Source organism: Epithele typhae (assembly GCF_022376455.1).
Source record: "Epithele typhae strain CBS 203.58 chromosome Unknown BXZ73scaffold_97, whole genome shotgun sequence".
Taxonomy (NCBI): Eukaryota; Fungi; Basidiomycota; class Agaricomycetes; order Polyporales; family Epitheliaceae; genus Epithele; species Epithele typhae.
The window spans coordinates 38201-64041 of record NW_025954288.1 but is presented as its reverse complement, the minus strand read 5'-3'; the positions used below and the strand labels follow the sequence as shown (position 1 = coordinate 64041).

Sequence of the window (25841 nt, the reverse complement as noted above, 5' to 3'; positions counted from 1 at the left end):
CGCGTGCAGAACAGACGCGAGCATAGAGCTTTGTCGAGCAAGGCGGCAAGAATGGCTGCGGAGGATTATTGAACTTCCATCGAGGACCGCACGGCGAAATCAGCTCCAAACAGAACCAGTACGGTCCCAGAATGAAATGACACTGCGTCCAGGCTTTCGGAGCCCGAGACCGGTCGTCGCACTGGTATCCAGGAGACTTTTTGGCGGCCTAAGAAGGTGCGGTTAAGACAACTTACAGCAGGGTAACGACGGAATAAGGAAATGAAGGAAGAGAGAGAGGTGAGTCATCTACGCTACAGCAGATAGATGAAGAGACAGTGCCCAAAGACTCTGGACGAGGTCAGAAGCCGGCCCGATTCATGCCGGTTTCAGGCCTCGCCCGGGAAACGCCGACGGGCGTGTGAACACCTGCCATAGCCTCTCGCCAGGGTTTGCCAGAGGAGCCCACACCGTTCCTCACCAAGGAACAAAAATGGGCATATCCTCATTTAATACTGACCTTCCTTTCTGAGATTAGACAGTGTTAAAGACTGGTGCGCGCACTAGCTCCGACGTCATTCGTTCTCGATGTCCGTTCAAGTGGTGCTCGTCAATGCGGAACTGTCATTCTTGCAGTCTCGCTAGCTGAAGCCACCCCATCGCTTTTATTCTACAATTCGAGTCAACGTGCTTCTAGCAGTATATGAAGCATCACGAATGGTTTCATCCAGAGACACGGTACGTATGTCTCCTGGGTCCCCGCGTCTCACCACAAGATAAAAGACTCACCTGGCTGCAGATATCTCACTCAGCCACCAGCTACACCAGCGTCCTCAGACCTCTCCATCTCATCATCATGAAGACCTCTTTCGCTGCCCTTGTCCTGTCGGCTCTCGCTCTTTCTGTGCACGCGCTTCCCTCTTACCCGTACTCGTCTTTCACGGACTGCAACTACACTACCACTGTCCAACCGTCGACGCATTCAAGCAGCTCGATCCCTTCGTCCACGCAGTCCACCACTTCTCCGCCCGTCGTGAGTGGATCGCCTTTCTCGCTCATCTCCATCTGCTCTTGCTCACGCCTTTCTCCTCCAGACCACTTCCCCCACCGTTCCCCCCGAGTGCTGCGACAGTACCGTGCCGCTCTTCCGCGCATACCAAATCTCCGCCACGGACCACTTCTACACCACCAACGCGACGGAGCGCGACATCGCCGTCGCCAGGCTCAATTACACCAACGAGGGGACCGCCGCCCAAGTCTTCCCCGCCGCCGTCTCCGGCGCGGTCCGCTCTACCGCCTCTTCAGCGTGGGCGGCACGGACCACTTCTACACGCCCAACGCGCAGGAGCGCGACCACGCGGTGTCCGGCTCGGGTACATGAGCGAGGGCGTCGCCGCGTACATCTACCCGAGCGCGCAGTGCGGGAGCGTGCCGTTCTACCGGCTGTACCAGCCGTCGGTGATCGACCACTTCTACACGACCGACGCGCAGGAGCGCGACAACGCGGTCACATTGTTGGGCTACTCGTACGAGGGAGTTGCCGGGTACGTGAACCCGGTGAAGGGCGCGTACTGCTACTAGGCATGCTGTGGTGAGTTAGAATGACGCCGACTGTGACCTACGATCGCGGTTTGCTAACTTGGATATCACAGGGCTTGAATCCCCTCCAACGCGGAATTGCGTCGAGTGCGTACTTGGGACGAGAACCACCTTCTCCGATTAATACCCGCCCGTCGAATTCCTTGTTACCTAGTACTCTTCGTCACTGCTTCGTCTGCCCCCATATTTCTCATCTACACGCCTACCTGTCTCTGTCGTAGGCCTCTTCGTCGAAGTCGTCGATTGAATCTAGTCTAAATCGTGGTTCCCATGAGAATCTTCCGCGCCGGTCGGCGGGTACGTTCGTAAGACACTGGAATGCCTCTACAGGTTTGGGTACGATACCGCATATTGCCCCTGTAACGTCTGCTTGCTGTATACTCGGAATTTCCGGTGTAATGCGGCCGGTTGACGGTCAGGTCGCATCAGTACTCACCGCGGGTGACACACTCGTAATACCATCGCAGCAACATTGAAAGTATCGAATCCGAGCCCGCCGAGACAACTCGCTCCGGACTGCACGCCGGTTCGACCGTCGGTTTCGCACACGGCTGCAAGGGGCACAGACGTGAAATAGATAATCATATATCCCTGTCAACTTTGTAACAGCACGAGACCTGCAAACTGCCCGAGCATCCATCCTGTCGACTGCCGAGTCTACTCCCCAGCCCCTGCGCCCTCTCCATGTCGTGCGTGGAAGTCGACGACTACGGGTATGAGTGGGCGAATATGCTCGACTGGTTGTTCAACGCGCCCTCGATGGACGCAAGCGGCCATGGCCCGGTAGCCATCGTCGGAGGCGGGAGGTTTGAGAGCGGTGACGGTGCGTGCGGGATCGCGTGCTGGAGTACTCCGAGTTCGGGCGCGAACCGGTGCATGTGCGAACCGGGGTACAGTTGCCCCTGGAACGCGGGGCTGTAGACGCTGCTGAAGACGGGGTGCGCGCTAGGCTGCATAGATGCCCAGTACGCTGGTTCCGAGAAGTTTCCGCCGTAGAAGCTGTGCGCCAGTCGCGCGGGGATCGGGTGTGGCGGCGGCGCTGAGGCAGGCGACTGCGAGGAGCGTGCGGGTGACGGCGGCTGACTTGGCGTCAGGGAGACGAGCCCACCGCCCGGGGAGCTGCATACGGAGCTCCCTACGGACATCCCGTCGCTGCTCCTCGACCCGGATCTTCCGGAAGAAAGAGGGGCGATGATGTCGGGGCGCCTGTGCTTGCCGTCGAGGCCACGCTTCCCTCTACGCGTCTGGCGCGGTATGTAGAAGCAATCATGCCCGCCTTTCCTGCAAACGCTGCAGACAGTCTCCCCTGTGCACTGAGAAACAGAACGACGCGGTCTCCATCAGGGAAGGGATGCGAAGGAGAAAGAACCGTGCGCACCTTCCTCTTCATCTTCCTGCACCACTCGCACGCGTTCGCGGTGCGCATACGCTGCCTCGTGCCGCTGGTGTCCAAGCTGCCGACGCGAGGGTTGGGAGTGCAGGAGGTCATCGGTGACCACGAGTTTGTCGTGACTGTGTGCGACGAAGAGGGCGAGATGGCAGAGCGGTGAGTTTGTGCGATGGAGGGGTATGTATGTCGCGAAGTCGAGAGGCAGCTAGCAGCGGGGACGAGATATTGCGCGGCGGCAGTGGTGTTTCGCTGCTCCGCAATGACGGCGAGGGAATAGTGTGGCGAGGGAAGAATGGAGGCAACACCATGACCAGGGAACCAGGCGTCTTGCTCCGCGAATGTGCTCGGGGAGTACCGTGAAGGTGATATGGCAGAGGGAAGGTCGAGCGGAGAAAGCGCAGAGTCCTGGGAGAAAACGTTCAAGTGCTCGTCGGAATGCGTGGTAGACATGACAAAGATGAGTGTGAGCTGGGTGCGAGAGGATAGTAAATTGGAGGTCAGGAGCCACTCTTTATATGTTGAGATCGTCGAGCGACGAGGAGGCACGGATGTGATATATCCGCCGGTTCAGTGGACAGCTCCCGTCCGCAGTGTCCGCATCGTACAGCCACAGCTACCGGGGAGCTCTCGCGACCGAAGAGAGGGGCCGGGTAGCCACCCTTGCTTCTTACTTCCGCATTTTGCTGACCGGCAGAGCTGCGAGTTCGGGGTATGGAAGTCCGGGAGCAACGTTCGCTTCCCGGAGCGTACTGGCACCGTTGATCGGATGCCAATCCTCCAAGCGTACGTAGTTCTGCCGTCGTGTTTCGTACATGAAAGAGCGCTGTAGAGCACAGTGCGAAGGAATCAGCGAAGGTATTTGCGAATGTTCTGAAAGGCGCAAACCGGGGCGAAATCATATCCGGTTTCCTATGGGTCTACATGCCTTCTCGTCTTGGCAGCCTGGATCAGAATGCAGAAAATGGTTCTTCAGTAAACGCTCCCCGCATGAGTCACGTCTTCCACGAGAAAGCTGCTGCATAATCGCCCGGTCTAGAAAGCATGTCCGATTGGACTGTAGTACATGTCAGTTGCGACGATGGGATCGGAGTTTCCAAGTACCTAAGTAATCGTCCCTAACTCGACACCATAGCCGACATTTCGATAGCCATCATAACACTCGGCTGGCTCTCCTTATGACAACAGTTCCGGGATCCTGTCTTCGAAACCTTCCGGCCAGGGGCTTGCTCTTCCCCGTGAAGTAGCCGCTGCCGAACAGGAGATCTGGACCGCGTTGTAAGCCGTCAGCGCTTCGGCACAAACCATACCTCCCAGACCGGAGAGCTGCCTTTCAAACATCGACATCGGCCTTGCTCCAGACGTAGGAGCTCCGCGGACCTGAAGAGGGGATCGGGACGGTAGTTGCGGCTGTGAACAAGGGCGTCCGTCAGTTGCAATGCAAACCTCGGTACTGCCATGACGTCATACCTTCCGCCATGCCGCGCAACCGAAGCCGTCCACACGCAAAAAGTAAAAGAGCGGATACGATTACACCCGACGGCTATGAGCTACAAACGGTGGTGGTGGTAAGGACACAATAAGTAAATACTAGATACAGCAGACGTAGCGTCGTAAAAGGGCCCGTCATACCAATCGCGGAGGTGTCGTCTAACATATTTAAGTTCATCAGTAGTGCCCGTCCGAGACCATAATGATAACGTCGTGCTGCCGCACTAGGCGGCGGGGGAGGATATCCTTGTGTCGTCATGAGTGGACATGAGGGGTGACGTGGGCGAAGAAAGGGGGTGAGCGGGCTCAGGGAGAACCCGGACGAGTGCAGCATCCGCGCCATCACGCGCGAGATGTGCCGCGGGAAGACGGCCGCGTCCTCGCGACGGCGCGCTTCTTGAGCTTGCACTGGCTGTTGGACGAGCCCGAGGTGGCCGCGGAGCCGTTGCTGTCGTGGTCGCGGTCGCGGAGGAGCCCGACGCGGTCTTCGTGCCCGCCGCGCCCTTGGTGGAGGTCGCGCCGCTCGTGGAAGGGAAGGTCGAGGCGCCAGTGATCGCGTCGCCGGTGCCGTCGAAGGTCCCGGCGAGGTTCGAGAGCGCGCCGCCGGGGAAGACGTAGTTGTCGTCGCCGTTGAAGACGTTCGGGTCGAAGATGCCAGGGTCCGTGTCGCTGTACGCGCCGGGAAGGTGACAGTGCCGTTCGGAGTGCCGGTGCCAGAGCCGCCAATGCGGACCTGAGTGCACGAGGGTAGAACTCGGCGCCGCCCTCCGTCACCGCGAGGTGGAGGGCGATGATCTCGTGGCGGATGAGGTAGTCGCCGGGGGTGAGGTTGTCGGGGAGCGTGACGGTAAAGGAGTCGCCGTTCACTGAGAAGGTCGCGGGTCGGGATGTGTGCAAAACGAGGAGCAGAACACAACTCACTGATATCCGCCTGCACCCAAGTTGTTCCGTCGCTCTTCTTCCCGACCTGGTCAATCTTGAACCACTGGGCGTCCGTCGAGTTGAACTTGTCGCAGGTGACGTCCCCGCACGACGCCATGTAGGTCATGAAAGGCCCCGTGTTGTGTGGCCACTGCACGTGCACCGATCAGCGCCTCCAAGCCGTGCGGCCGAACTAGGGCACGTACCTTCTGGCCCGCACCGCCCGACCACTGGAACGCGACGGTGCTCCCGGAGTTCGCGGAGGCGACAAGCTCTGCCGGCTGCGCGCTGAGACCACAGAAGAGGTCTGGGTTGGACGCGCCCTTGACGGGGCCGATGTCTGAGATGAGGCGGATGGGACTGGGGCCTGCGCGTCGCGTTCAAAATGTGCGCGCGGAGGGGGAATAAAAACACGCACCCTTGTAGTTGTTGGGGACGTTGCCGAGGTACTTCGTACCATCGATCTCGACCCAGCTCACGAAGCCATGGCCTGCGACGAGAGGAAGCGTGGCGGCGAGAGAGGCGGTGAACGTGGCAATAGCAGCGGAGGTCTTCATGCTGAAGGAAGTCGGAGGGTATGGAGGATGAGAAGGGATATGTTAGACAGGCTCGGAAGCAAGTATGTCGAGGCTGAGGTTCGCCGTGGAGAATGATCGTGAAGTTGAGAGCTCAGCTCGTTCGAGAAGTGGGAAGGAACACGGGGCCCACTTGCAAACGACAGAGGAGCTTTATACGCCCGCTCGCGTGAGGAGCAAAGCGTGGTGGAGGTACACAAAAGAGAGCACTGTCGCTTGCCGGGCTATTGTCCTCGTGCATCAGTAAATTTCACACGGCGCTCCGCGCCTCACACAAGTTTTAATCTCCGATATATAAGGTAACATTAAATTTTAACTACGCTAGCCGATTACCATCGGAGTTGTAAAAGTGTCCATAGCGGAGCATGTAAATTCCCCCATTGTTCCAGCGTGCCTGGCCGATGCTGTGTTCCCCGAGACCACTCGCTTTGATTCGCTTTGCAAACAAACACATCGCCGCTTTTGCTTGCCCAAGAACAATACCCCCGCTTACGCCTTCGCACCGGTCTGCGCCTCCTGGGTGAGCAAGGTCAAGGGCATCCCCGCGCTGACCGAATGGTCCTTGTTGTTTGTCCTCGAATCGATTCCTGGAAGATATGCGCCCCGTAAAAAGCATCTATGACTACCGCGACGACACGCGTAAGTATCCGCCGCGTGGCCCTGGCTGAGACCCACGACGGTGAATTCGGAGACCACTGGCTTGGCCTTGTCGGCCACTCTGCCCACTCGCTGTACGTCCTGGCACAACCCATGTGGTCTATTCAACGCTGACCGCATTAGCCTGTGCCACGCCTTCTAGGCCTGGCCACGTCAATGAGCTCGCCAGCTTAGCCCGGGCATCTACTTCAACCCTGAGTGTTTCTCTGTGTCTCACTTTATGGTCTCTTGAGCCCGGTGTCTAAGTCTTCGCACTGGTCCGACAAGGTAAGTAAGCCGTACAATATCAAAACTCGAACCGACAGTGAGACTGATGTATACCCCAGGCACGTTTGGATGCCTTTCATCATCACGGAGGCGTTCCGCCTCGTAGTTCGCGCACACCGTAAGTACGGCACGACCCCGGTCGACGCACCAATGTGGGGCGGGTGATGGAATATGATACCCCTGCCGGAATAGGTGCCCGTCACGTCCTCCCCAATCATAGGTTTTCTCGTCAACGTCCTTCGGGTGACCGTCCTGCTCTCGGGGGCTCAACGGTTTATGCTGTCATTATAGCAGATATAAATTTTGATAAGCATCTCTTCGCCGTCAGATGTGCACCCTGGTCTGTTTTCACGCTGCGTCTTCGGAGTCCGGCAAACGTTCTTGAAAATTTACCACAATTTCGAACTCTCTGGGCACGTTCGGCCATGCCGATCATTCGACACACTCGAGGTTTCCTCGCAGCTCGGTTCTTAGGCGAGTTTGATTCACTTCAAGACTTGCCAAGCTCTTACACGAGGCCGAGTTTGATTCTTTCTGTGAGCCGACAATCAAAACCGGCTCGAGTTCATCCACCGAGTGCTCAAACGTTGGTCGGCGTTCGAAGGCCGATGCGAACACCCTTTGAGCCCGAAATTGCATGTTATACATAAGGTTCGTCTACGTCTGGCCACATGCTTGGCCACATAGGTTCCCGGAGGAACGCTAACCATAACACAATGAAGTGCCAGCTTGCTCAATACCGCATATTTCTCGAAGGAATCATCCATGTCGAATTGACAACCACAGGTGTGCCCCCCATAGTAGGTACGCGCATCCCTGCGCATCCTAGCGACTTAATGAAGCGGTACCTTAGTGACTGATGAACGGGACCAGCGGTCACACGTACGGGCAGACCTTCCCGCTTGGGAGAAGACGCTGTTTCGCCACTCTCCGCTGCGTCGGCTCTGCTCTTCGTCGGCCGATCCCTCGCTAAACGTGAGTTGGACGAAGATGGCGTCGTACCTGTAAGTACCTCTCGGAGCGGGGCCCGAAAACATCTAGCCGAGACGAGCCGCCGACGGCCAACGTTGTAGAACGCCGCAACCATAACCCGGTCCCGGATTCCCGCTGAGGTTCTGCGTCTCCTGCGTAGGTATAAGAAGTCCTCTGTTTTTGCCTTGGCCTCCATCGTTCCTTTGGCCTTCGACCCAGGACTCATCTCGCCTTCCTTCTCTCCGCTCAACGTTTCTTCTCTCCCCCACTCGACTTGTACCTCTGTCGTCATGCAGCTCTTCGCCCTCCTCCCCGTCCTCGCCGCGTTCGTCGCGTCCAGCTCCGCCATCACCGTTGGAGCCTCCGGCGCCATCGAGTGCCAGTCCGAGACCGTCGTCTCGGAGACTTTCATCGGCAAGGGCAAGGACGTCCAGATGACCCACTCGCACTGCGAGACATCGACGTCCAAGGTGGCGGCGAACGACGTCGTCGCCGTCCCTGACGCACCGGTCAACAACGTCTGCAGCGCGTCGTGTGAGTCCTTCAAACTACATCCCGTCATTGCACGAGTGCTGACCCGGGATCCCCACAGGCAACACCTTCTGCTTCAGCCCCTCCGGCGGAGGCCCCAACGAGGACGACTGCAAGGTCATCGCAGACGCCATCCTCTACGACGGCGAAAACGAGTCCGCGACGTTCAACGCGACCGCCGCCGGGGTACGCGCCTCGTCTCATTCCGGTTTTTGAGCGCAGCTGACCACGCGCTCTGCGAACAGACCGCCGCGGACAAGATCACGATGAAGTACCACTCGTGCACCACGTACTTCCTCAACCAGAACGCGACCGCCACTCTCACGTACTGCCGCCAAGACTGGGTACGTGGCCGTCGCATCTGTCGCGTCCGAGAGCGCTGACCGTCCGTGCGTCAGGCTTCCCTCGTCACCTGGCTCTCTGGCGACTGCAACTCCGCGAACAACGCCCACGGCGGTTTGTGCGTCGCTGCCGACCAGCAGTGGTACGTCCAGGTCCAGAACTCCAGGTAGGAGACGCCGGAGACACCACCCGCCGAGCACTGCTTTTGCGCGGGGACACGAGATTGAACCACGACCCGAAACGAACTTAGATGAGATTCTCCGCACGTACCGTTCGGCCACTACACACGGTTATTCGGATGACGGTTTGGTTATGGCCCATATTACTTACTGCTCCCTGTCGTTGCCATTGAGTGCGAATAATGATGTCGACCGAGTTGACGCTTTCTCAACGTGCGCTGTCAGACGTGTCAAGGGCCTTATCGCGGGACGTCCTTCCGGCTAAACTTGCTTCATTGGGACCCCAGCCTCGCACAGGTCCGCGTGCGCACGTCCTCTGTCACAGGCATCTCCGACGTGCCCCGGAATTACGAATAGCACATCTACATATATACTCGTACTCTCACGGCGCAACGGCGAGACTGAGTGCTACATGTCATTGCACGCCGCCGACGCCCACAAGTTCAAAGATACTACTACTTATGCAGCTCTCTCCCTTGATCTCATCCCTTCGATTTTGAACATGCAAGTTTACACGGGTTGAATCGCGGCACGGCGGCCCGACACCAACCTGAGCCTAAGTAGGGTTTGGCGTGTAGCAGAGAAGCTACTGCTGCGGTACTAACATTCCTTCTAGCTCCCAACGGTGACCTACTATCTCAAGCTACCGCAGCTGCTCAGCGTCGATGCTTCCAGAGATAAAACCTCTCTTCAGTCGGCGGCGGTGTCCCACCTTTCGCCCTCACCGTAGGCCACTCCGCCGGCAAGCAAGCCTGTTCTAGCTACCTTCACGTATGTCCAGATCGGTTATCCCAGTGGATTTGAACAAGGCTGACATCGGTGACATCAGCATGTCCGGATCGCTGTTCGAAACCGAGCTCGAACCTCCCCAAGTTGTCGTCGCAGCAGCCCCTTTCAACAAAGACTACACGGACCTCGTCTTGCGCACCGCGGACAACGTCGAATTCCACGTGTGGAAGGGGATCCTCGTGGAAGCGTCTCCCGTCTTCGGCGACATGACCGCGTTTGACGGAACGACGGCCGACGGCGCCGTGACGCTGACGGAGACCAGCGCCGCCCTGGAGCCGTTCCTGCGCATGTGCTACCCTCCTCCGCACGGGCCCCCCATCTCCCAGCTCGGCGTCCTCCTCTCCGTCATCGCGCTCGCCCACAAGTACCAGGCCGACGGCGTCCTCCAGACGCTGAAGAACCTCCTCGTGAAGAAGTTCTCCCCCGCGGAGCCCCTACGCGTCTACGCCATCGCCGTGCGCCTCGAGATGACCGACGTCATGGAGGCGGCCGCGCGCGACTTCCTCGCGATCCCCTCCTTCGGACCGTACACCGAGGAACTCGAGGGCCTCAGCGCAGGCGTGTACCATCGCCTGCTCACCTACCGCAGCAAGTGCAACGACACCCTCGAGGAGATGATCCAGAGCAACCTCGCGTGGCTCCCACCAGGCCCCTGGATGACAATCTCCTGCGATAACAAGAACTGCGCAAAGTCGTCGGTCACGTGCCGCATCAAGCGCAATGTTTCATTTTTTGAATCCCGCATAAATCCCGACCGCCCAGTGCCCGTGGACCCGAGTGTGTGGTTCTGGAACCACCACAATCGTATGGCGAAGCTGCTGAAGGACCGCCCTTGCAGCGCCGCGCTTTCGAGCGCGAACTTGTTGGAGCGAGGGATCGTGGAGGCGTCTTCGTGTATCAGTTGCAGGGAGAAGGCTCCGGAGACGCTTCGTCTCTTCAACGACAGACTGCGGGCGGAAGTTGACCGTCGCATCCACGAAGTAAGCTTGTCGCGCTTGTCGGAACCATGCAGAGTCGCTGACGTGGTGTCACGCAGATCCCAGGACCTCAAATCCATCCTGCCGTATGATATGGCTGCGGCCGCGAGGGCGCAGAACAGAACAGTGACGCACGTTCCACATATACCGGTCAACAGTCGCTTCGTTCCAGGTTCTGTATGGCCCCGCTCCACAAAGCCGCGACAACCTCAGTTGTTCGACGGACTCGCGAGGTCTGGAGGCACATAGCGAGCGCTCTTGTAATGTTTGTTAGACCGAGCTCCTTGGCAATCTTGACGTGTCAGCTATGTCGTTTGTCTGACTCATGCGCTTGATGCTGACTGAGTGGGCCTGCGTTCCATCCAAACATTGTCAATGGGCGGTGAGTGTGAAGAGGCATCTATTAAATGCACTATGGATACAATGGCTAGTGTACGGCAGATATTAGCGTGTAGCGCGAGGGGCACGCAATATGGCCAGGAAGAGCGTCAAAATTCGTACGTGTCCAAGGGTATCGTCTGAGCAGGCGTCGAAGAGGCCGGGAACTACGAGCCGACGGTGAAGGACTCGCCACATCCACAGGCGTCCTTGACGTTCGGGTTGTTGAACGCGAACTTGGCGCTACGCACGAGTGGACGAGATGAGCGCGAGAACGCGACGAGAACACCGCATATACGCACCTCAGCCCATCCTCCTGCCAGTCCATCTCGCTTCCGATGATCGAAAAGAGCGCTTTGCTGTCGATGATGACCTTGACGCCGTCCTGCTCGACGACCTCGTCGAACTTAGACGGCTTCTCCACGTACTCGAGGTGGTACGAGAGCCCCGCGCAGCCCTTGTTCCGCACTCCAATGCGGATCATCTGGGGCGTCGGGCTCTTGAGGAGGTTCTGGAGACGTTCGACAGCAGTTGGTGTCTAGCGGAACGGTGGGGTTGGTATATGCGCTTGAGCGGATGGAGAGTAGACGTACGAGGGAGATCGCGGCCTTCGCAGCGCGGATCTTTGGCCGTGCACGCTCGGCCTTGGGCGCGGGTGGGGGTCGTGCGGCGACTTGGGGCGACGACGCTTCTGGGGACAGGTTCTGAGCTCTTGGGGGCTTGGAGGTGGTAGCAGGGACCACTGCGGGTGGGGTCTCTCCCAGCAGCGGCGCAGAGGGGGTGGAAGAAGAGGTGGAAGCTGTCGAGGATGTCGCTGAAGTTGAGGGAGGGGGAGCGGGTCGGGGGGAGTGGGAGAGGGCGGACATCATGGCATGACGGTGACTGGGCAGGTATACGAGGGTGCGCAAGGAGGAGGGGCCAGCGAGGAGAGATTGGGCGTGGGCACGTTGCAGGCGAGCGAGTGTAGAGGCCATCTTCACGTCGATGTCGTTGTCGTGAACAAGGAGAGAGGGCAAGGTCAGGCTACGGGCAACAGAGGAAAGTCGGGAGAGACAGGGCCGAGACAAGTCCGAGTCGGGGCCGTTGGGTTACATCAGCCGTGGGGTATCAGTGGACCAATCAGAGGGCGTGAATTGAGCCGAGGCGTTCGGCCCGGGTCGAGCCGCCTCTGTGGCGAGACAAGCCCTGGCAAGCCTCGACTGGGCAGCGGAACACACAACTCCTTTTCATCTTCCATCCATCTTCATTAATTCATTCATCATCTATGCTTTTCGCCACGCACTACTGGCGCATACCACGCCTCCACTCCGGCCCACACCACCGTCCCCCAGCACGACATACAAAGTGCAGCACCGACGTCCTACAACACGATGCAGAGCTTAAACACCGTCTGGACATCATGTAGCATACCACTACGGTCGTGGCCACCATGAACATCTTCTGTCGTACGCCCTCTGTCTTGCTCATCCGCAGCTTGGTCAATATGGGCGACAATCTGTCCTTCATCTGTGCTCTTATTTGCCTCACATGCGCTCAAACCGGTCTTCTATGAACTCAATGCCTCGCACCATTGCCACGAGACCATCACGCTGCCACCCCAGCCAACAGTGAGGTCGGAGACGTTCAAGTGAGTCATACCTGCTCTCCCACCGTCAATCGTCTCGTAACTACCGCTCAGCTGTTCTCGTAGGCTCGCGCCCGCCCGTCAAAGTCGTCCGACTTCAGGAGCTAATCGGCCGAAGGCCGAGTCACCTCACCCCTCTTCTCAGAGTCAACCACTGTCTCCCACTCACGCACTCACCACCATGGGCAAGTTCTACGACGCCATCCCCCCAGAGCTCGTCCCCTGGCTGCTCAAACAGGAGCTCTTCTGGGTCGCCACCGCCCCCCTCTCTCCGGACGGGCACGTCAACGTCTCGCCCAAAGGCGTCCGCGACTCCTTCCACGTCCTCGACGCCCACCGCGTCTGGTACCAGGACCTCACCGGGAGCGGCGCGGAGACAGTCGCGCATGTGCGCGAGAACGGGCGGGTCACGCTCATGTTCTCCGCGTTCGAGGGCCCGCCGCGGATCGTCCGGCTCTTCGGCACAGGTGCGTCGTCCACGTCCGTGACAGCGACGGCGGGGGCTGATCCTGGTGCGGGCAGGGACGATACACGAGTTCGGGACGAAGGAGTACGAGCGGCTCGTCCCGCCCGAGCAGCGTCGCCCGGGCTCGCGCGCCGCGATCGTTGTCGATGTGCACAAAGTCGGCTCGGTGCGTCTTCCATGCATGCCTCTACCACCTCTCGCCCCTCCCCCTCACGCCCTGCGGCCAGTCGTGCGGATACGCGGTGCCGTACTACAAGTTCCAGGGACACCGACAGGCGCTCCTCGACTACTTCGCGAAGCAGGAGGCGGCGGACGACTTCGCGGAGGGCAGCCTCAAGGCGTACTGGGCGAAGAAGAACCTGCAGAGCATCGACGGCATCCCGGCGCTGCGCGACGCACCGAACGCGGAGAGGGTCCCGTCACGGGCGAGGGGATGGGGAAGGCGGACGCCGTCGCCGCCGGGGCCAGCGGGAACGGGGTCTCGAACGTCGGCTCGGACGGGCGGGGGACGGGTGCCGCGAAGGTGGATGGGCGGAGGGTGCAGGAGTGGGTCGTTGCGTTTGCGCTCGGGCTCGCGGCCGCGGCGGCGTACATCCAGGTCGTCGGGGCCGTGTCTCTGTGAGTCGTTACTGCACTACATGCGCTGTAGCATAAGTCGTCGCATCAAATGTATATCATCCCAGAATCCGGCCCATAAACGCAATGCGCATACAGCATGCAGGGTTGTCGGTCGAGGTATCCTTGGCGGTTCACTATAGTAAGCACTCTATGTACAACATGCAAATCACATCAGGATCCGTCCCCAGCTACATCGTGATCGCTACAGCTGAACTGTCGGCACGGCTTTCCTCTTGACTATACTGCTGCTATGGCCACATCATATGGTAGGATGGATTTGGGGTACTGGGATCTGCGTGCGACCTCGTCAGCGACTCCACACGGCCCTGAGCAGCATGGCAAACCCACCTCGTCGATGCGACGGTCGACCTCCGCCCGCAATCAGTCGTTGAAGGCACGAAGCATCTCCGGAACGATCGCCCTGCACAAGCCGCACGAAGACGCCTCCACGATCCCTCGCTCCAGCACGCTCGCGCTCTCGAGCGCGGCGCCGCACGGGCGCCCCCCGCCATGCGGTTGTGGTGGTGCCAGAACCACGCCCGCGGGACGAACACCGCGGTCGAGTCGGGGATGCTGCACGTGACCGGCGACCCCGCGCAGCTCGTGCAGGAGACCCGAAACCGCCAGGTGTCGTCCGCGAGCCACGCGAGCTTGCTCTCGACCATCTCCTCCAGGGCGTCGTGGCACTCGCTGCGGTAGGCGAGCAGGCGGTGGTACGCGCCCGCGCTCACGTCCTCGAGCTCCCCGCTGTACGGCCCGAAGGCGGGGATCGCGAGGAAGTCGCGCGCGGACGCCTCCACGACGTCCGCCATCTCGAGGCGCACGGCGATGGCGTAGACGCGGAGGGGCTCGGCGGGGGAGAACGTCTCCACGAGGAGGTTCTTCAGCACCTGGAAGACGCCGTCGGCCTGGTACTTGTGGGCGACCTCGATGACGGAGCGGAGGGTGTCGAGCTGGGAAAAGGAGACGGGGGGGTGGGAAGGAGGGTAGCACATGCGGAGGAACGGCTCCAGGGCCGCACTGGTCTCCGTCAGCTGCACGGCGGGAGGGTGGGCGCCGTCGGGCGTCGCTTCGTCAGACGCGGTGTGTGGTGTGTTGCCTAGCGCGATCATGTCGCCGAAGACGGGAGACGCTTCGATGAGGATTACCTTCCATACGTGAAATGCTACGTTGTCCGCAGTGTGTAAGATGAGGTCCGTGGAATCTTTGTTGAAAGGGGCCGGCGCGACGACAAGGGGAGTATTAGACTCGTTTGTGAACGGCGATTCGGACATACTGATGTCACCGACGTTAGCCTCGCTCAGATCTGCTGGCACTACAAATCAGGACATACGTGAAGACCAAAGACACTTCCTTATCCGGCGCAGTGTATATGAGGGCGAACGTTGGGACACCGCCGCCTACTGAAGATAGGTTTTATCTGTGGAAGAATCACCGTCAGGAGCTGGAAGGAATGTCGCCGCAGCGGCAGCTGCGTTACACGTCAACCCCTGACACAAGATCCGCACGCCATCGAGGGGAATGTTCAATGCGACTTCAGATTTCAGAGTAAGTACATACAGCTGCCTAATAGTACAACGAGGGCGTCAATACAGATTCGAGCGAGAGAGAGCAAGAAATAGGGGATCCACGCCGCTCACATCACCTCAGCGGCGCGACAAGAACTTACAGCTAGTGTACATAGTTTGCCAAACGGATGCTTCTTCCCGTCTTTCACCCCTCCACGAACTCCTTGCGCACGTCTGCAAACGCAGCCGCGCCGACGCCGAGGAGCGCGAGCTGCGTCACGCACGCGCTTGCCTGGCGGAACAGCGTCTCCAGCGCCGGGTGGGCCGGACGCCCCTGAGATTCTGCAGGCGCACAAATGAGCAGGCAAGCAAAACATCTCGGAGAGACCACGCACCAAGAATGGCCTGGTTGACCTCTGCCGCAAGCGCGTTGCGCGCGGCCTGCCCCGCGGTCTCCGCGACCTCCCCGCCGGCCGCGATCGGGTCGTCGTACGCGACGACACCGAACGTGCGGTGGAGGTGCGCGCGGATCCCCGCCCGCGTGTCCTTCTTGTAGTCCGCGTCGAGCGTCTGGCCGTACGCGAGCGCCGCGTTGAGCGACGCGCGTGCGGCCGCGGCGAGCGTCGCGAGGTTCGTGTGCGCAGGCGTCGGCGCGGGTGGGGGCGACGGCGCCGACAGCGTCAGCCCCGACGGCGGTGCGACACCGGACGCGGACGGGGATGGGGCGGAGGGGAACGCGGTCGGGACAGCCGTCGCCGTGGACGGCGCGGGGTGGGCCTCGGGCGATGGTTCGTCCACGTCCATCGCGCCCACTCCATCCATCGGCCCCACCACGTCTTCGCCGTCAAGCATGGGCGGCGGGGAGGCCGCAGGGGAGAGCGCGGCGACCCGCGCCCGTTCTGCGTCGACCTGCCGTGTGGCGTCGCAGGCGGCGAGGACGAGCTCCACGAACTTGCGGCAGCGCAGGCGGAAGAGGATCAGGCCCTGCTCGCGCTCGAGCACGGTCGAGTGATGCACGCGGATCAGGGCCAATGCGCTGTCGATCTCCCCGCGGATGATGGCGTTCGTGATTGACAGGCGCGTGTTGAGGTCGTAATCGAAGCTGAGGTCGCCCTCGCCAGCCGCGCGCGACGGGTCTGGGGCGCTCGCGACCGCCGGCGCGTCGTCGACTGCCATCTTCACGTCCTCGTCGACTTCCTTCGGCTGTGGTTGCAGATGAGGGTGTTCGGCGGCAGCCCTGGCACGGTCCGCGCATTGCGCCTGGAAAGCGCGGGCAGTGCGCGCGTAGCCGTGGTGAGCGAGGTAGGCAAGCACCAGCTTGCGCAGCGGCGCCCGGGAATCTTCGTCGTCGACGACAGCCTTCTCGAGCGTCTTCGCGGAGCTCGCCGGCTTCCGCCTGTCGTCGCGGCGCGGTCCGAGTCCGAGGAGGCTCCAGTCGATGGGGGTCTCCATGATTCCGTCCCACACAGAGTCGCGTTGGGCGCGGATGTGTTCTTCGATCGCGAACTTGAAGGGCTCGCTGCCAAAGTTCGCGCGGACGGACTCGTTGGACTGCCGCATGCCGATGCATGGGTACAGTTCGGTGTTCTTCCCCACGTTCTCAAATACCATCCCTGTGATCCATCCGGGTCGCGTGAGCGATGGTAACGAGAGAGGGGAGACTTTGCAGGTCACGCACCCAGGAAACCGCCGTTCTTGGTATAGAACACGCGGTTGCAACTAAAGTCAATCCCACAGCCAATGACGTCGCCCGCTGCCGACGGCCCTTCGTGATCGTCCTTCGCGCGACAGAGCAAGGAAGCACTCACTGTCGAACTTCGGACCGTACGGGTGCCCCTCCCTCTGGCCCGCATACGAGCAGCCATCCTCTGCGTGGTATCCCCAGGTGTTCTGCTCCCAGCCTGGGAGGCGGTTCGTTCGGATCTCTGGCGCCGAGAACCTGCGCATACATCAGCTTCTCGCCCGGCCTGGGCGGCTCTACACGCACCCTACGCTGATGGGCCTGTCGTGACAGCGTAAGGGATAGAATAGGGGCGGTGCGGCGACTGACTCACCCTTGCGGACAGTGGTGAAGAATCTCAAGCTCATAGTAGTAGATGCCACACGCCGGCGGAATGGCGTGATTCGCTCGAGCCGCGCCAGCCTCTCGGTCGCCCATGCAAGAAGGTCCAGTGAAGGTCAACTCGCGTCCATCGAGGGAGACGCTGAGGGAGGGGGCGCGTTCTTGCTCGCTCCAACGGGTAGGGAGCATGAGGACGGTATTGGTGCTGATCATTGTGACCCCGCCTACAGTCGGAGGGGGCGACGTCGTGAGACTCTCATCGTCACTGTCAACGACGGGCGTGAGCTCGCGGCCGAGGTAAGGGTAGGGAATGACAGGCGGGGCCGGACTTGCACTTGATCGTGAATCGTGGGCGGTGACTGGGAATCGGGCTGGTCTGGATCCCGCTCCCAAAACATGCGGGGGGCCTCCGTGTAGAGCATGCTGCGCAAGGATGACGACTCAAGGTATGCCGGTCGTGGGAAGCCTTGAGGGAGAGCATGGCCCACGGTAGTACTGGAGGGTGTACGATGCGCAGGCGCGGTGGGACCGTGTGGGGTATGGGCGCGGATGCCGGAGCTGAGGCGGCGCGTGTGCGTTGGCGAAGCCGAAGCCGGATTGCAGGCCGCGTCGCGAGAGGGGTTGGGGGAGGGAGCGGCGCGTATAATGCGGGGCTCAAAGAGGGGCGTCGGGGAGGCTTGAGAAGGTCCAGTAGGGCGACCTCTCGGAGAAGTTGCAATGGCAGAGGCGTAGCTCATAGACACCGATCGAGCGGGGGAAGTGGTGGGATGGGCGAAGATGGGGCTTGCCGACGTACCGATGCTGGAAAGCCGGGGTCGAGCGGGAGCACTGGGGTTGAACGACAGCGGGATTACACTCTCCAGGTTTCGCGCAACGGAGGTTGGGGGGATAGGGATGCTTGCCGAACGAGAGTGTCGTGTCGCCATTGTGGGAGGTATGCTGTGAACGGACTGGGTCGTATGCCACCTCCACCGGCGATGAAATGGTGGTGTGCTCACCTCTTCAAATGAGGCTCACTATACGCACCCCAAAGTTATCAAAAATCCGCCCGGGGTTCTCCTAGCGCGCCGAACAAGATCCGGAAGTGCAGTGTCTGAGGGAGGGAGTTCGAAATTTGGCCAGTAGATCAAACAGGGACGCAAACACATACCTGTCGTGACGAGCGGTCTTTAGCCGTTATAGCTGAGGTGACCTGGGGGCAAGAGACAGGGAGAAGATGGCGTCGTCGAACGAGGAACGATTCGAGTGTGGTGGTGGTAGGGGGGAAGGGGTCTCGGCGCTTCGAGACCAGGCGACTTGTCTTCTGACCTCTTCATCAACTCTCCCACCCGGAACCCCCACTTCATCCCCGAGGGCCTATACGAACCCACGCATATCGCAAACGTACTGGACTGCCCTCAGTGAACATATCATACCTGCAGTTGGTCGGAGACGAGCAGTGTAGGGGAGTGTCCAAGACCAGGGCCTAAACGGTCGAGTACTAGTACTGTGAGCGTTGGACCGTATACACCCCATTTTATGCTAGTAGTACAGGAGCCCATGCGAGCCATTGAAGCCCCAGCGGCGATCTGCATCCACTTGGGAACGCATGCACGCATTCAGCGCTCTCTTTTTGTGCAGGTCCCTCCTCCATGTCGTCCTTGACGGGTAATTTTATATTCCAAGGCTCTTCCCGTTTGACCCTAAGTCTGCACTCGCGTTTCATCAACACAATGGGGGGCGGTCAAGTTTTTGGTGTGCTGCATACGGGAATTCATGGTGAGTCTGATGTTCTATACCCTCTCCGTTCTACCTCGATATTTGTTCTGCGAACTGTCAGAAGCATACCAAAGTCGGGTTCGTTGTTCACCTATCGGCCTCCAGCGCTCAGCCTTGACCTCATCTGAGCTGTGCCACTGTGCCCGTCTAAAATCGTGTTCCTGCAGTTCTTAAACATTGTATCCCGCTCACTGAGCGTAGATGCGGCAGCTGATTGTACAAAGGGCCATTCAAGACGCGTCTGCATTGCGCCGTCTAATGAGTCTGTCTTCGAGTTGTCGTCGCCTTTTGTGTCGGTCTCATTATGGGGCGTCCGCGAATGTGAACGCGCTCCCCTTCTCACAATGCGCACCACCGCGTCTCCGGTGCCCGAAAAAATATTTTGAAGGCTTTCGTTGTGAAGCGTCCCAAAAATGCACTTGTGAGTGATTTTTTGCGTATTTTCGGGCACCCGAAACGCGGCGGTGCACATCGTGTCTTGTCCAGGAATGCGTTGAAGTCCTGTTACGCGTGAAGCCGCTGCAGGAACTCCGATCCATTGCGCACCCGCCACCACCTCCGGTTGCTGCGGTCAACTGGTCCGCTCCCGGGCTGTTGCCGGCGGGTAACAAGCACGTAAGTACGTTTGATAACACATGTTATGGAAATGAGTCTTTATCGACGCTTTTCTCCACCCCGTAAAACAAAAGTTTTTCACTATTAACGACATTCTTTTTAGCCCAGGTGACTTCTCCTCCGTTTTAGTGCCTTTGTCACACGTGCATAAAAGGCGGCAGAAAAGACGCCTTTGACAGGCCTTTTCTAAGCATGTTCGAGCTCCGAAGCCTGCTGCCCGTGGTGAGCTGGATCCATACAAACCGATAGACACAGCCGATTCGGGCGGAGTTCGATCACGGGGCATCTGGTCCGGCAACTGTTTGTCCGCGTCGCTCTTCCGTGGGGAGGGGCAGCGCCCGTTAGCGAGCGTCCGAGCGCCAAAAGAGCGTCTATGTGTAGATAACAGCAGATAGTCTAATCTCATCAGTTATCTTGTTTGCTATCCTTTGGCGAGGTGGCGTGAGTGACGTGGCCTTTTCGCCCGAGGTGGCCGATTAGTTGCCGCCATCCGTTGCAATTGATGGGGGCATGTTAGCGAGTTGTTAGCGAGCGTCCAAGCGCCGCGACTATTCCTGCTGACTGTGCGGTCGACGACGTCGCGTGACGTCGCGCCTCGCTTCTCTGGCGCTTATTTCAACTTGTCAGCCATACTCTCCGAGAGCATCACGCAATGTGCAGCCACTTTGACACCTGGGTTGTCTCCGAAAAGTTGTAGCTATTGAGAGTGGGGGAAAGGTCTTGAGAATAGTTTTTTTAATGTCCATTTATTTTCCTTACTGCTCCATTTTTGCCCAATCGCTCCTCAAGACGATTTATGGGAATGTGTATTCTTGCATATCAGCCACATTCCAGCACCTGTCTGGGGGAGCCTTCGTCGAGGATCTTGTATACAATTGGCTTCACGGCCGTTTTACGCAATGCACCAGACCGGGAAATGATGGGTGTCTGACGCTGTCCGTAAATGTGAAGGCCGACAACCAAGGGTCTCTCCTGGTCGAGACCTTTTGATGCTCGCTAGCGCGAGCTGTGCAGCCCCTTCGAAGCGAAGGGCGGGTCTGGCCTCCGGGGGACTTGGGCCGACTCCCGCCGAGCTCTGTAGGCGCCTTGGAACAGATCACCTGACATTCTCTCCCTATCTGCGCCACAGATAACAGAGACGCACGCCAGAAACGCCCGGACGCGCGCTAGCTCGGCTATACGGGCGCTGCCCCTCCCCATCTTCCGACACGTCTCCTGCGCACGCGTCCCTCTAAGCGCCTTGTGCGGCTGAACTCCGCCCATCAGCAAAATGGGGGATTTGAAGATAATGTGTTGCAATGCGTGATAAACACCCATATTGCATGGTAAGCAATCGCAAGACAGATCACGTATGACAGGGTAGTAGCCGTAGACGGCCATCAGTCATCTGGCATGGCAATCTACCGCCTGCTAGACGCCGGTCGGTCGGACAATTGTCTTCTCCCACCGCGCATTGTAATACACGAGGGGGCCCATGGCAATACAAGAGGGAGAGGATTACCATGGACAAGGGGCGGGATGGTCATCTCAGGCAATGATTATGACGCCTTGTCGTGAATGGCAGGGTAGGTTCATATCGCAACGCACACCAGGTAATAGGGAACAAAGTACGCAGTGATAATTCAAAAGATGCCATGTAATCAAGCACAAAGTAAAAATGCTACGGACACCGGTGCGCTCTAAATAGGAGCGCGGGCTTCAACTCAAACCGTGACGAGGCGGGGGCCGCCCACCGGGCGCGACTACGCATTCTTGGACACCTACTAGCTCCCTTGGCACGGAGAGAAGTTCATCGAGATTTAATCCGAGCCTGTAGGCCCTTGTGCTGTGAGAGTGTGGAGCACGGAGGTCACACGTCGAAACTCACATTGCATAGGCTGCTCGCAATAACCAGGCAACCCAAAATATGGATCCGGGCGCATCCGTCGAGTTGGGACACGGCATACATTGCGGGAGTGCTGGCGGGGGCTGGGGGCCGGCCGCCGGGAGGCTGGGGACAAGAACCTGGAAACAGTATCGGCTGCCGCTCAGACATACCTGTGCTTATTTCAAGCCCCCCGACACAACCGCACCCTTCACCGCGATAATGGGGGTAGATAGCGGCGAGAATCGACGAGGCGGGCCGAGCCGTCGACCCCGTCCGTCTCGTCGCTCCCGGCACCGTCCCCGTGCGGCGTCAGAAGGAGGAACCCCTAGCCGGTGCCCGGGCGGAAGTAGAACACCCAGGGGGACCCCGCTCGAGACGAGTGGCACGTTCACGACCGTGCACGCGCTCCAGGGCTCATCGGGACCACGCCGTGCGCCATCCTGCATGGCTGCGGGCGCAGTGCTTTCCCGGTTTATCGCGGAGGCGAGGATCCTGTCGAGCTACTTGGCGTTGAGCGTGAACATCGGGAGTAGGTCCGAGAGGAACTGCGTGACTTGCACCAGGGCGAAGAGCGCGAGGGAGGAGCAGATCCCGTCGTCCCGATGTCGAGGATCACTTGGACGATTGAATACAGCCCCTGGATGTGCTTGTGGAGACGACAATGTGCCGCATATTTGGTGTTTTAGGGACGGGGATAGAACCGGTAATAGTGATAGGACTCACTAAGAAGCGAGTGGCACCGAGTGGCATCTACATCGAAGATGCAAGGCATATCGACACAGGAATATGACTGACTTGACGGGGTGAAACATTGAATGGCCGTGGAAGTATGGAAGGAAGGGTTGGAAGCAGAAGGATAGTGGCCTGACGAAGGACTCACCTGGCACCATGTCAGTGGCTCAGTGGCTCGCCCGTCTGTGGTGATGGTACGTCCGGAAAGAATGCCGCAGGCGCGCCAGTCTTGTTAAATGCTTCAGAATTCCCCGCCACTCGCCCACGCATTGACCCACAGATCCCCAGAAACCCAGCCTTCACCCGACCCGAGCGTGCGTCACCCGCCACCGACGTTATGACATGTCGAGTGTGTGCGTGAGATGATGTACTCACCGAATGTCCATATTCTTGGATACGATGTCGACAAGTAGTGAATTTGTTGCGGGAGGGCCAAAGAAAGAAGAGAGGCTGAAAGCGCAGTGAACAAGACATGCGTCTGGGGAATGTTTGGAGAAGTCAAGCGTGACCTGAGGAGGAGAGCAGATGGTCCCGGTGAGGACGCGCTCCGCACACGCGCCTCGGAAATAGGACGCGATGAAAGCGTTCTCACGCTCCATACCTGCGCATGTACCTGTGAAGTACTTGTAGAGAAGTCTGACGACCAGGCCTTGCAGAAAACCGTCTCGCAAGGTTACAGTTTACAATAAGACTGCAATTCGATACCATCTATAATAGGCTTTGCGACTGATCGTCATGTATTACCATCAGCCGTCTAGCAGACAAAAGATGGTATGTCCTTATCAGGAAGCGCCGAGCGCGGTCAGACGCCGCGATGCGTGACAAGAAGATACGCCCTTTGCTGATGCCCGAATCGGCTGTGTGCTGATTTTCGCGCGAGGGGCCCGTCTATCGTTGCTGCAATGACTTCAAAGTACTTGGTTTGAGCGGTCAACGTCAACGCGTCAACACTGCCTCGCCCACAACGTAAGTGGCCTGTGCTCTCGGACTTCTTATCGACCAAGAGATAACAGGTTCCGTTTGATTGGGTGCCAAGATCCGGGCGGCGGCTACACCCTAGTACAGCTTGAGCTTGAACCTTGAGTCGCCTACTTGCATAGGATCTCTCACATTATTTAATGGTTCCACAGCGAGTTGGTATGATACATTCAATCCGATCGCATCAAGAATATTTACTTAGCTCCGTGATCGGTGTAAGCAGCAGCGCCTCGCCGTGGGATCGCCGTTGTTGCTGTTATAAGTACTCGTTTGCAGAATGACGCTTGCGCGGTTCTCGTGGCGTTTAGACGGCATCATCGAAGACGATACAGGTGACAGTCGACACGGTACGTCCAAACACCACCACACCAATGTGCCTTAAATGCCCACATTTATACCCCAGTGCTCTCAGAGTGCTCGCCGGCGGCCGCTCTCTAACGTCAACATCCCTCGAGGTGCATCTGCAGCCTTCTTTTTCCGTCATTCTGTACTCACTTGTCCAACAGCATGTGGCTCTTGTCTACATCTCGCGCAGAGCTACAGTATTTCGACAGTCCGGAAACCGTCCCCGGCGGCTATGCGATCCTCTCGCATGTCTGGCAATCAGACGTCGCTGAGGACACGTTTCAAGACCTTCGGAAGCTCTATGCCCGCTGTAGTGAAGCCAGCTCATGCCCGCGCGACTACGTCTCTTCAAAAACCCGGCAGTGCTGCATCCTCGCGGAACAAGAAGGGTACCAGTACGCCTGGAACGACACGTGCTGCATCGACAAGTCGAACGACGTCGAGCTCTCCGAGTCCATCAATTCGATGTTCCGATACTACGCTCAGGCCGAGATCTGTTTCGCCTACCTCTACGACGTCCCCTCCGGCGACGTCCAGAACGACTCCGTCTGCCGACATCGGTTCCGCATCAGCAGATGGCACGAGCGCGGGTGGACCCTCCAGGAGCTTCTCGCGCCCGAGTCTCTCGTCTTCTTCTCTCAAGACTGGGAGGTTCTCGGCACCAAGTGCGATCTCGCTGAACTACTGGAGGAGGTGACACAGATCCCACGGGAGGTCCTTCGCCACGAGCAGGAGATCACGGAGATGAGCGTCGCGCAGAGGTTATCGTGGGCGGCAACCCGCCGGACGACGAAGGTCGAGGACGAGGCATACTGCCTCATGGGCATTCTCGGGATCAACATGCCTACGCTGTACGGCGAAGGGAGCAACGCGTTCCGTCGTCTTCAAGAGGAGATCATGAGGCAGTCCACCGACATGTCACTCTTCGCGTGGGGTCATCATCTTGACGACACCGGCACCCTCCCCTCGTCCCTGGTTCTCCAAGCTCCTCCGAGCCTCGACAGTCATCATTCATTTTTGCTCGCTCCTTCCTCATCGGTGTTCGTCACATGCGCACACGTCCGTCAAGTCTGTCACGCGGAGTCTCAGCAGTTCTTCAAGGCCGGCGATAGACACGTGAGTGTCCTTCATTCGCTCCAGACGTATTAGCGCTGATGTAGTGCATCCCAACAGTCCCTGGTGAAGCGGGTCATGCGCAAGAAGGTGGCAGGCCTCCACATTTTCACTGTTACTCCTTACGGAGTACACGCGCGGGTTCCCGTCATCAAGCTTTCAGCAAGCATCGCCGTGGCGGTCCTCCTCTGCTCGGTATCCACAACTGGACAGCAATTAGGTCTCCTCCTGACCGCATCTCCTGCTTCGTCTGACCCCTCACGTCCACTGTACTACCCCTGCATCACCACCTCCGAAAACTCATCCTATCGCCTGGTCCCCCTCGACACCTCCCGCGGACAGCTCTTCCTCTTCGGCAAGCCCGCCTCCGCAAAGTGGCGCGACATCTACCTCGCGCACCGCCCGCCGCCCTCTCCCCCCGCCCGGCGCATCTTCCTCAACCGCAGCCTCACGACCCCCTTCCGCATCCCGCGCTGGACCTTCCACGCGCTCGCGCGCGCGCGCCACCACCTCGAGCTCCTCGCGCCTGCCGGCGGCGACGCCTCCCCGGACTGGGACGGCGCGACGCCGACGACGCTCGTCCTGAGCACGAGCGCGGACCTCGCACGCGCGCGCTTCGGCGTGCTCCTCGGGCGCTGCGGCGGCGACCGCGACCGCGATGCGGCGCCGCCGTCGCTGCCCGCGTCGCCGATGTCCTCGCGGACGTACACGGCGCGCGCGCCGTCCACGGGCCCGCACTGGGCGCGCGTCGTCCTCCTCGGGTCTTCGGGCGCGGTGCCGACCACGCCGCTGAGCCCGACGTTCGGCGGCGCACCGGGCGGCGGTCAGTGCCAGGGCGACCACCAGTGCGCGGTGGACCACGTCGCGTCGTGGCCGGACTTCGCGCGCGCGTTCAAGTTCACGGTCGTCGATACCGACACGGCGGAGAAGGTGGTCGTGGAGGTCGAGCTCGCGTTCCGTGCGAGTTCGCTGGTTCAGCCTCTGGCTGCTCTGGATAAGCCGAGTTGGAGCGCCGGGACGGAGAACGAGAGGGAGGTGCACCGTCGAACGTTCGTTACAGATATTTCCGTCCGACGTGGGGAAGCTTGGGTCGACCCTTTCCCTCAATGAA

The 25841-nt window shown here is 59.4% G+C and overlaps 10 protein-coding genes across 10 annotated transcripts; 5 read left to right on the top strand and 5 right to left on the bottom strand.

The window, feature by feature from the left end:
* Window positions 1-835: 835 nt before the first annotated feature.
* BXZ73DRAFT_107015 (uncharacterized protein) lies at window positions 836-1560 on the top strand (the record flags this gene model as incomplete). Its single annotated transcript, XM_048016802.1, has 4 exons — window positions 836-1012; window positions 1074-1262; window positions 1325-1339; window positions 1399-1560. 4 exons carry the CDS (start codon window positions 836-838, stop codon window positions 1558-1560), a joined length of 543 nt encoding a protein of 180 aa, XP_047872147.1.
* A 725-nt stretch (window positions 1561-2285) lies between these two features.
* On the bottom strand, window positions 2286-3418 carry BXZ73DRAFT_81990 (uncharacterized protein; the record flags this gene model as incomplete). Its single annotated transcript, XM_048023620.1, has 2 exons — window positions 2286-2822; window positions 2957-3418. The coding sequence occupies 2 exons, from the start codon at window positions 3416-3418 to the stop codon at window positions 2286-2288; spliced, it is 999 nt and encodes a 332-aa protein (XP_047872146.1).
* Window positions 3419-4680: 1262 nt separating this feature from the next.
* Window positions 4681-5934, bottom strand: BXZ73DRAFT_92998 (glycosyl hydrolase family 61-domain-containing protein; the record flags this gene model as incomplete). Its single annotated transcript, XM_048026556.1, has 6 exons — window positions 4681-4702; window positions 4844-5125; window positions 5190-5322; window positions 5378-5528; window positions 5584-5744; window positions 5796-5934. The coding sequence occupies 6 exons, from the start codon at window positions 5932-5934 to the stop codon at window positions 4681-4683; spliced, it is 888 nt and encodes a 295-aa protein (XP_047872145.1).
* Window positions 5935-8138: 2204 nt separating this feature from the next.
* BXZ73DRAFT_55632 (uncharacterized protein) lies at window positions 8139-8891 on the top strand (the record flags this gene model as incomplete). The annotated part of the gene is made up of 4 exons (XM_048021377.1): window positions 8139-8382; window positions 8441-8565; window positions 8625-8723; window positions 8778-8891. 4 exons carry the CDS (start codon window positions 8139-8141, stop codon window positions 8889-8891), a joined length of 582 nt encoding a protein of 193 aa, XP_047872144.1.
* A 947-nt stretch (window positions 8892-9838) lies between these two features.
* Window positions 9839-10681, top strand: BXZ73DRAFT_27338 (uncharacterized protein; the record flags this gene model as incomplete). The annotated part of the gene is made up of 1 exon (XM_048017746.1): window positions 9839-10681. A coding segment is annotated over one exon (843 nt), but the record flags the coding sequence as incomplete, so codon positions are not given.
* A 530-nt stretch (window positions 10682-11211) lies between these two features.
* On the bottom strand, window positions 11212-11913 carry BXZ73DRAFT_55610 (uncharacterized protein; the record flags this gene model as incomplete). The annotated part of the gene is made up of 3 exons (XM_048021373.1): window positions 11212-11287; window positions 11347-11582; window positions 11638-11913. 3 exons carry the CDS (start codon window positions 11911-11913, stop codon window positions 11212-11214), a joined length of 588 nt encoding a protein of 195 aa, XP_047872142.1.
* A 936-nt stretch (window positions 11914-12849) lies between these two features.
* BXZ73DRAFT_92995 (uncharacterized protein) lies at window positions 12850-13756 on the top strand (the record flags this gene model as incomplete). The annotated part of the gene is made up of 4 exons (XM_048026555.1): window positions 12850-13135; window positions 13191-13300; window positions 13362-13552; window positions 13603-13756. 4 exons carry the CDS (start codon window positions 12850-12852, stop codon window positions 13754-13756), a joined length of 741 nt encoding a protein of 246 aa, XP_047872141.1.
* Window positions 13757-14438: 682 nt separating this feature from the next.
* On the bottom strand, window positions 14439-14978 carry BXZ73DRAFT_27252 (uncharacterized protein; the record flags this gene model as incomplete). The annotated part of the gene is made up of 1 exon (XM_048017744.1): window positions 14439-14978. A coding segment is annotated over one exon (540 nt), but the record flags the coding sequence as incomplete, so codon positions are not given.
* Window positions 14979-15465: 487 nt separating this feature from the next.
* BXZ73DRAFT_92994 (SPRY-domain-containing protein) lies at window positions 15466-18248 on the bottom strand (the record flags this gene model as incomplete). Its single annotated transcript, XM_048026554.1, has 6 exons — window positions 15466-15602; window positions 15656-16873; window positions 16939-17013; window positions 17069-17199; window positions 17315-17698; window positions 17719-18248. 6 exons carry the CDS (start codon window positions 18246-18248, stop codon window positions 15466-15468), a joined length of 2475 nt encoding a protein of 824 aa, XP_047872139.1.
* Window positions 18249-23779: 5531 nt separating this feature from the next.
* On the top strand, window positions 23780-25840 carry BXZ73DRAFT_55595 (HET-domain-containing protein; the record flags this gene model as incomplete). The annotated part of the gene is given in 3 exon segments (XM_048021371.1): window positions 23780-24759; window positions 24778-25401; window positions 25525-25840. 3 exon segments carry the CDS (start codon window positions 23780-23782, stop codon window positions 25838-25840), a joined length of 1920 nt encoding a protein of 639 aa, XP_047872138.1.
* Window position 25841: the final 1 nt, after the last annotated feature.